Raw genomic sequence first — 10,167 nt, forward strand, 5'->3', positions numbered from 1 at the left:
CAAGTTTTGGCCCGGTTTTTTTTATCTATATTGGGGGAAATTATTAGACATATTTTATTAACTTTGAATTTTTTGTCCAATTTTATGTTTGGTATTTTTCTATCGATGAACCATTTGGCCTACCCTATCCAATTTGGTCATTATAAATGAGTCAATCATATCTGGAAATTTGAATTTTCACATGTTACATATTAATATCAAAATAAGCATACACAATTGATCAATAGCTTAAAAATACCCAATACAATGACATATAAGTTCTAATAGAATTATAATGTTGAGACACAATATCAAGTTATAAAATCATGCAGTAACCGATTGTTTGAGTTTAAATTTGACATATATTATGCAAGCACACTGATTATTTCAAATGACTATATGGCAATTGACAATATTATAAATCAATATAAATTATAGAGATAAAATTATAACTATCATCAACATGTAATCTTTGCTGCACAACCGAAAAAATAGATAACAAATGCAAGTCAATTTAAATTATAACTAATAATGAGGGTATAAAGGGAATGATTACATAATTTACCGTCGCAATTGTTAATGGTTTGACATTGAACCTAGTTTAAATAAAATTTCAAAGTTTGAGTAAAACACAAACAAGGGCATAAATTAGAGAAAACAAAACAAACAAGAGTAAACATAAAAGTCCATTATGCTTACCTCATCAAACATAAATCAGTAATAACCCCAAACAACAATGCAATGAAGATAAATTTGAATTGAAAACACCTAACACAAATTAACACCACAAAATCAATTATATTTGTTTGATGGAATACTTACTAATTAGCAAGTATTTACTAAATGTATCTAACTATCATATAACTTAATTTACAAGTATTTACTATATCAATAATCACAATGGCACCCCAAACAACAAGACAACAACGATAAATTTGAATTGGAAATACCTAACACAAATTAATACCACAAATTAATTATATTTGCTTGATTGAATACTTACTAATTAACAAGTATTTACTAAATGTATCTAACCATCATAAAACTTAATTTAAAATAACAGAGAATTATGTGCTTACATGTAATGTATTGGATCGGGCCTACAAGATTCTCGTTTTTTCCTCACAATAATGAGTCTAAAATCAAAATGCAGAATATGTATGTCTCTAGCTCTCTATATGCCAACAAAATAATTAATAAAATGACCCGAATACCTACCAAAAACACTAAGACAACACCAACATTAGAAGTTGACACTAAATTGAAATATATTTGGATTTACCAACATAGACAAAATTAGCACCATTAAACTAAAACAACAGCAGCAACATTAATAAAGACTAAAACATTAGCATCACTAATAAACTGGAAGAAAAAAAAAAACATATTGTGAACATAAAATAAACATCAAGAATACATAATAAATAGTGAATAAACTAAAAGTAAAAATTTATACACTTCGCAAAATATGGCATCAGCACTGTCATGAAGTCCAAAGCAGCGTGTGATTCCAAAAAGTTTAAAAAAGCTAAATTTGAAACAGCTGGAACTAATTAAGTAGTACAAAAACAAAATTGAGTCGTCATTTTAAAAAAATCGAATTAGTAACTTATAAAGAGATGTCAATGGCATACATCCATTTTAATCAAGTAGATGGTTTTGCCTGTAGCTATGATGATGAGCAACCTACAACTGCATTTCCTAGTGACATTCCTTGAAACTCTAAAATAAAGAACATGACAATTTATTAAAAATATACAATTTTTATGAATTGAAGCTAATCAAATATACATAAATAATTCTACCTGCTATAATTTTTTCAGAAAGCTCAGCCTTTTATGTGAGATTCAAGTCTTTGAAATAGGTGAAGGAAGGTTTCAACCAATTTTAGGTGCAAATTAATGTCTCATCCATTTTTGGGTTTAGAGAGGTCATGAAGGTTTCTATTACTCTACCCCCTCAATGTTAGAACACTTTTAGAAGAAATTGTAAACACTAGTATGACTAAAATGTCTTTGGCTATTAAGGATAAAATCGGGTATTAAGAAAATTATGTTTCCACCAAGCTAGGATATCAAATTTATCACTCATTTTCGCACATTTACTAACATGATACCCATTAAGCTCTTTTTGTTGGCTAATTGAGTATTTTTCTTTTAAATGGTCTTCAAATGCTTGCGCCCTTGCCATTTGAGAAAGATGAGTAGCAGCAACAAATATGTCGTCATTAGAAACATTTTCACTAGCATTTGGATTTGGTTGAGATGAACTATTTTTTAGGTCATAAACTTTTTTGTACCAATTGTACAAATTAGTTAAATTATCTTTTATAGAGGCAAGCAACTCTTTAGCAAAGATTTTTTAGTTGCATACATATCCTTAAAAGACAATTACACATATTTTAACATATACCATAGATAAAAAAAATTACCCCAAAATACAACAGTTGTTTTATGTTTTTTACATTTCCCCAATAGTTTTCATATTTTTCCATTATATCCACACCCACATTAGCAAAAACAATGTTAAAATTCAAAGAGGCAAAATATAGCATACAATAGATTGTAGATATTTGGTGAAAAGTTGTATGAATACTCACATGTTGTGAGGTGAAAAATGCCATAGTTGCCTCATAAAATAACTTCAGAAAAATTGCAAAAGCTCTAGCGATATCCCAATCACAACTAATTGGAGGGACCAACCTTTCCCAAAAAAACTCCTTGTAACTAGAATCCCCATCTTCAAATTTCTCAAAGGCTGCTTGAAACTTATCAGTAGCCTCAAGCATCAAGTAAACTTCCACTGAATTGAACCATCAAGAGAAACCAACGTTTTCCAAGAAATTCCAACAAATCCTACATATTCCCTAAATTTGGCAATCCTATGAGGTGAATTTTTAACAAACCTAACAGCATTCCTAATGACAGAGATGGATAAGTTTCTCCCTTTCAAACCGTCGATTACAACCAAATTTAAAATATGTGCACAACACCTTATGTGAAAAAATTTCAATTTCTTAAAATTTCTTTTATCTTCTTATATACGATTTCACCTTTGTAGTTTAGGATAATTGTAAACCTAACTTTTTTTTATTTATAATTCCATTCATTATCCACAAAGTATGTTGTAAGAGTCAAGTAATTATAGTTTTGGATTGATGCTCCGTAATCAGTAGTAAGATGTGGGTGAAAAAATGGATTGTGGGTCTTTTAAATGACATGATCTAAGGAAACCTCCTAGTACTTTTTTTTTTACACACACCTAAACATTATATATATATATACTAAATATTATAAAAATATAATATTATTAATTTGGATCAGACAGTTTTGAACACCTACGGTCCAAATATCATGAACCGAACCGCCCATTAAAAACTATATAGATCCACAAACACATACGTAGATCGCTTTTGTCCGTCCGTTAAAAAACTGGGTTGTAAATTATCTAGTTATTTGTGGACCACAAGTGGTTGTTCAACCCTAGTTGGGAAAACATGATGAAGTGAGAGAAATAGGGAAACATAGTGATGTAGGATTGGTATTGGGAACACATCATCTACTATCAATTATCTCATGTTGTAACAAAATTTTTTTTCAAACACCACCAAATGATTGCGTACCCCCACTACTCAAACAATCCAATAAACTTTATTAATAAAACCAATATTGATAATACAATAACGAAAAATATCCTGAGTGTGTGTACCCCTCAATGGGAAGAAAGTAAAAGAAAAATGTTTTACTCAATGTGACAAAAACAGGATAATATTTTGTTGCTATCATATAACTTATATCTATAATGTTCATCCACTTTTCCATTGTTATGCATTCAATATAGTTGGATTTTTCAATTAAATCTACTATTATTGTTTACAAAGATTTCTTAAAACTAATATTTGATTAATCTTTTAGGAAAGAATTAATCCTTTCATGTATTCGAAAAATAAAAAGTTAATATACAAACTTTCTTCATGTTTGATTTAATTCTTGAGGAAATAATTAAATTATCTTTATGTTGATTCTTCTTGTGAAGAGAATTTTCAAATAAAATTTTGAGTTATAAAATTAATTTCTAACCAGTATTGATTTACTTAATTGAGGAAAATTTTCAGGATGCTACATCATATCATCTTATTGAATGCACAAAAAGTACAAGACTTGCTAATGGTAGCTCAACAAGTTGTAAACAATCCGATCTGTATCTTTACAATAAATATAGAGTTTAATTAATGACTAATTGGCTATGCATTATCGATGTAAAATTATACAATAAGAATCAATTATCTTACCATATAAGTCTATTAACCACTTTTAAAAATAACTACTACATACTCTGTCCATATCCCCTTTCTCATTAAATATATAATCAACATGGGCAGAAAGTGAATTTTCACATTTATGTACAAAGTATTCTTTCTGAAAACCTGTGATACTTTCCAATCCAGAACGACTATTAGAGTTTGCATACCTCAATTGCAGTATTCATACAAACTATCTGAACCGACAAACGATAGAACCTGAGACTAGAGAGGACAATGCAAACACCGCAAAAGCAATGAAGGACAAAACCACGGATGCATTCGCCACGTACGGGAACTTGTCGTGACCCCAGTTTGACTCCCAGTCATAGGCTCTAGTGGCAGCTGATGAGGATGCTGACATTAGAAGGTATGTCAAGATCTGCAATTAAAAACAAGCAGGTTGATAGTTATTTAGTAGTAGTGAGTACTTTGTACAAGTAAGCATGCATCAAACTGTTCTGTAATTACAACTTAATTGGTAGCTGCAGTGACATGGATATGCAGGATATGTGTTTGAACCCGGGATTTTACACTTAAAGGTGTGTGAGTCTAGCCACTAAGCTATTTGAACAAAAAATAAGCATGCATCAAATTAGAAACACACCTTTCGAGATGATAAAAAACAGGAAGTACTGAAAGCCCTACTTTGAAATAATTTACAACTTTCTCAATTAAAATACGTATTTAATTCATCGTTCGCTGAAAAGCTCTTGTAAGATTATAGCCTATACGTGTTTTAGATAGAAGGTTTAAGAAAAATTGGAGATAATAAGAAGTGTCAAACGCAGAAAAGTATAATTTAGAACAGTTTTCCTGTTGGAGAGTTCTCATATAAATAATAATATGTAATGCAATTATAAGCTAGCCTGACACTCAACCCAAATACAATTGTGATATCCTATTTAAGGAGAGAATAAAAGTTATAAAAATATATAATTGGACAGTTGTTTTAATGACCAAAGACTTGGCCAGTAAATTCATTGACAAGAAGTTCAATTAAAGTGTATTATGAAGTAGAAGAGAAGCATATGATAATCTAGTACTTTCAAGTTTCAGGGCCTGATTGGTGCACATGATAGGATGTAGACTGGATAAACATGTATCTAGGTGACATTTGGTATGGAGTCATCTCAAAATCAGCGAGTTAACTAAAGTTCATTAGCTTTGTCGAAGGAAAATGATAGAAAACAGAATTTTATTAACTTGAATTGACGAGCTCTGAAGCTCTTACAATGCTGGAAATATGAAAATGCAGAAAAAAAAAATACACCAGAGTTCTAAGAACTCCTAAACCAGAGCAGAATTGCTCCTAACCAGAGAAAGAATTCCCCTAATTGTTTCTTAGAATAATTTCTGAATATCTCCCCTCTTCCTATTCCCTCATTTTTATAACATAAAATAAATGACATTATTAATTAGCTTTTATTCCTTTCATTCATCCTTCTTGGAACTGAATGTCTTTCTCACTTCTCCCTCTTTAATGTATTATCAGTAGAATAAGAGACATTGTTACTAGCATTTATTCCCCCCATCCATCATTCTAGAAACTGAATGTGTGTGAGGTGTGTGACTTGGTTGAGTGGACCCCACTATTTGGAACCATAGTTTAGTTCAATTATCTGAATAACCAAGTAGCAGTTGAAAAAAAGTGCTAAAAGACTTATGAAATCGTACTGCGCGTAGTGAACTTTGAAACCATAGTTTAGTTCAATTATCTGAATAACTAGAATCAGCAGGTCAACAAAAGTCAATTAACTTTGTCAAAAGAAAACTTTTATCATGATGGGAGATTCATCAAAGCAAGTAGAAGTTGGAATATAGTGGTAAAAGATTTCCGAAATTGTGGTGTTTGGTAACCTTTGAAACCACCTTGGCCAGTGTTTGGCTCAATTATCTGCATTTTCCAATAGCATCTAATTTGTCACCATAGTATATAATACAGAATCAAAACTGAAAATCATGTCAAATACTTCTAATTTTAGTTGAATTAATATGCTAATTGAGAAATATACGGTTTGTTTGGTTTCTAGAAGTTACTCTAGTGTCTGAGAACGTAGAGAATAAAGCTGAGAAAGATTGTATATCATTTTTTTCCGAAAAAATCTTATGGTGCAATGATGGTAAACATTTAACTTAGACCACCGACCTTAAAGGTAGAGGATGACCAGTTCGAATGTGTTGTCCCAAAAACAAAACTTGTCTGAATGAACAAACCAAATTCAAAACTTAGGTTTAGGAAAGGAGTGTGCAACTTGGAAACCAACGTTTAGAAAGCAAGAAATCAGACTCAAAATTGTGCATTTTGTGATCTTTTGGAACTGGAAGTGATGATGACTTGAAATATTTACTTACAAGTTTCATTTTGTATTTGTAATCAATCACAGACCCAATAGTTTCTCATCTTTTTACGAACATAATTGTCACACAGCTCGATTCCTTTACAATGTATTATTCACCATAAGAGGTCAGAACCACAAATTTGTGACTTAGATACCTGATCAAGTGCAAAAGTGAAGTAAACCCTTAGCATGTGCTCCACTATGTGCTTTCTGGTGATCAAGTAGTACGCTTGATCACATATTTGCAATCCAGAATACAAAAATCCAATCACATTCACTGTTAAGCTATATCTGCAATGCAAAATCACACACACCACACAGCATAACTATAGAGAGCCAAGAACTTATGGAAATTCACATCTAATTAAAATAAGGATTTAATTAGTATGCCCTATCACCACGTCATTAAAAATATTTGACTTTCATTATTAAAATTATAAGTAAACCACCATTTAGGGTCTTGAAATTGTAAGTGTCTTGCAATTTCAGACTCCAAAATATCAAATTGCTCTCTCAAAATGTTCTCTTTGTCAAGTAGCTCTGTTGGAGATACTGATGTGTCACATTAAGTGACAACTTGGGTTATTCATGTCGATGCCACGTGAAACCAAACACTAAACTCAAGTTTCATTCCTGTTAAAAACTTATATTTTTATGTGTATTGGATTTCCGTAATACAATTAGCACGGATGAGGGAAGGAGCCTCTTGATAGATGTTAGATAATTTGGGCAAATAATTTGATATTTATTTTAGTTAAAGTTATTTATGGTTAGGTGGAAGTTGTTAGGTTAGTTACATTAATAGTATTATATAAAAGTGCATCATACTCTAATTGTAAAAACAATTCTTCAAATAATCATTTCAAGTTTTATTTTTCTCTTTAATTATTTTTCTCTTTCTTGACCTCAATCATTCTTCTTAACATGGTATCAGAGCAATAATAATTATTACGCTATATTTTTATTTCAATTTTTCTTTATCCTTTCTTCCTCATTTTGAATCTACATTCGTGATTCTTTATTTTTTCTCAACTTGGTTGTATAATATTTGTAGATTCAAGATTAAAGATGCTTTGTGATTTATGATATGATTCTTTGAAAGTTTCATTGTTGATTAATCATTCTTCTTTAGTGATATATTTCACTATAATTTCGTTCTTTTTAGCCATCGGTGGCTTTCTCTTTGTGCTTCTACCATATGGTAGTAAAACATTTATTATTTTATTTTTTCTTTTACCCTATGGTATTAGATATTTCTCATTCTTTTTGTGTTTCCATCATATGATGGTTAAACTTTGTTGGTCAAATTTGACATTTGAAGATCAAAGTTTGAAATTCTTGATTCGGTATTGGAGTGAATATCGTGGAGACATCGAAAGATTTTCAAGTTATCCCAAAGTAGGCCGAAGACTTCGATGAGAGTGATCGCTGCCACTTTCTACATGAATTTTGTTGTTTAGCCGATGTGATTTGTATTTTTTTTTTTATAATTTTCTTTCATTAGTTTCATTGTATTTTTTTTTCTTCGTATTATTCTTTCCAAATTGGAAATGTTGTTACATACTTCCAACTTGTGGAGACTAACAAAGCTAGTTAAAATTAATTATGGTTAGGCGGCAGTTGTCAAGTTAGTTCCATTAATAGCATTATATAAAAGTGCATCATATTCTAATTATAAAAACAATTCTTCAAATAATCATTTCAAGTTTTATTTTTCTCCTTAATAATTTCTTTTTTTCTTGGGTTGAACCATGCTTCTTAACAATATTTTCCAAATTGAGTTCCAAAGAACACCTCTTACAATTTCAGGATCCAAAATGGTAGTTAAATCTTACATCTTAAAAGTTGAATCAAAATAAAATATGAAAATGAAAATGAATGAAACTAGTAGCTAACCTGAATTCCTTGTACAAAAAGAAAGAATCTTGAGCCCAACCCTTTTTTTGATCAGCAGCCAAAACCGAGAAAGAGACCAAACAGAAAACAAAAGCAGAGATTCTAAAACCTAACAAAACCTTGCTCAACAAACTCGATACATCTGGTCTTAATCCCCGATTACCACCACCGTTTGTAGTTCCTTTGACGCCGACGAAACCCTCTTCTGCCGCAGGGTCTATCTTAGTGATCACAGTCGGTTCGACCTGGAATCGGTGAGCCGTAACGAAAGGCGGTTGCACGACGGAGAGGTGATCGTTGGAAATCGGCGAGTTGGAGAGGGAATGGAGCGATGGAGAAGGGGAATTGCTTTCGGGAGGAGAAACTGAGTGGTGGTGGTGATTCTCCTTATTCTTATTGTTGTTGTTATTCCTTTGTTCTATGGTATTTTCTTCTTCTTCTTCATCTTCTCTACCCTCTGAATTAGGGTGTGCTTTTTCTACAGATTCCTCTTTCTTCATATCTCAGATAAAGATTACTAACCCAAGCAAGCTTTTCATTCTCACATTTGTTTGTTGTCTCTCTACTGGATATTTGGTTTGGACTTGGGTTATGGCACTCACAGTGCTTTAAGTTTTGTGCAATAATAAAGGTCAATTTTTGGATTTCAAGCACATGATGTGGACTCTTAAGTGGCATTAATAAATTTCAATACGTGATGTTTAATAAAAGTATAAGGAGACAATTTAGTCCATCACAAAATTTAAAAATATTAATTTAGTCTTTAATAAAATACAAATGTATAAATGTAGTCTCTTAAAATTCAACAACCTGAAATTTTGTATTTTGAAACTATAATTGTTAGTACAATTGTCTTTTAAAATTGATGGTACCGTAATATTTTGTATTTTGAAGTTGTAATCAATTAAGAGATTTGTCTTTTAATTTTGATGGTGCAATAATTTGTTGTCACATGAAACTGATGCGAAATGTATAAATATGTTGCAGGCTTGAAATTATTGTTACAGATTGAAAGTACCAATTTAACCTCTGCATAATACAAAAGTACTAAATGATGGAAGAAGAAACTTGAAATTAAAGGTAAATAAACAACATTCCAAATTCACTAATTTTTGGTTAAAAAATATTGAGGACCAAATTATTCTAAACAAAACTGTTGCAGGGACCTAAATGTCCATAATTTTTATTGTATAATCCAACTACAATTTATAAATAAATAAAAAAATCCAATTAAAAAAAATTGACAGAAACACAACTATTTTATTTTATAAGACACTAAATAATCGTTTTATTACATAAGAAACTAAAAATAATCATTTTTTATGTCAAGAACTAATTTATCTTTTATATTTCAGACCAAAATCAATCTTCAGTTTTAAAAAGAATTATCTTTTAAGATCAAATCTATTTTTAAATTTTATCTATTAAATTAATATCGAACTGCGGAGATAGTGTTATGCTGGTTTTCACCCTCTTTCAACTTGCGATGCTTGAAAAACTTAATTAATTAATAAATGGAGGCTTGTGGTCCTATTTTATATGCTCTCGATTTCAATGTTTTTTTTTTGTTTAAATAAAGATTAAAATATTTAAAAAAAAGGTTATCTATATTTATTTAAGATGTTAAATACTAACTTTAATATTTTTATT

At 30.5% G+C, this 10,167-nt stretch overlaps 1 protein-coding gene across 2 annotated transcripts; it reads right to left on the reverse strand.

Moving 5' to 3' along the window:
• Positions 1 to 4,146: 4,146 nt before the first annotated feature.
• On the reverse strand, positions 4,147 to 9,159 carry LOC101510138 (CASP-like protein 4A1). Of its 2 annotated transcripts, none has more exons than XM_004515343.4 (3): positions 8,518 to 9,152; positions 6,777 to 6,912; positions 4,147 to 4,661 (listed from the first exon to the last, which is right to left on the reverse strand). In XM_004515343.4, exons 1-3 carry the CDS (start codon positions 9,015 to 9,017, stop codon positions 4,473 to 4,475), a joined length of 825 nt encoding a protein of 274 aa, XP_004515400.1. In that variant the 5' UTR covers positions 9,018 to 9,152; the 3' UTR covers positions 4,147 to 4,472. The 2 variants fall into 2 exon arrangements, with proteins under 2 accessions (XP_004515400.1, XP_073222728.1); XM_073366627.1 differs by lacking the exon at positions 4,147 to 4,661 and adding an exon at positions 4,668 to 6,176 and having other exon boundaries at positions 8,518 to 9,159.
• Positions 9,160 to 10,167: the final 1,008 nt, after the last annotated feature.

Source organism: Cicer arietinum, chromosome 3 (genome assembly GCF_000331145.2).
Source record: "Cicer arietinum cultivar CDC Frontier isolate Library 1 chromosome 3, Cicar.CDCFrontier_v2.0, whole genome shotgun sequence".
NCBI lineage: Eukaryota > Viridiplantae > Streptophyta > Magnoliopsida > Fabales > Fabaceae > Cicer > Cicer arietinum.

Excerpts from the sequence above, each read along its gene's own strand:
- LOC101510138 (XM_004515343.4), bottom strand. The coding sequence starts at position 9,017 with ATGAAGAAAGAGGAATCTGTAGAAAAAGCACACCCTAATTCAGAGGGT. Across the intron at positions 6,913-8,517 it reads TTTTTGTACAAGGAATTCAG|ATATAGCTTAACAGTGAATG; the intron begins GTTAGCTACTAG and ends TTTGCATTGCAG. Across the intron at positions 4,662-6,776 it reads TCACTTTTGCACTTGATCAG|ATCTTGACATACCTTCTAAT; the intron begins GTATCTAAGTCA and ends TTTTAATTGCAG.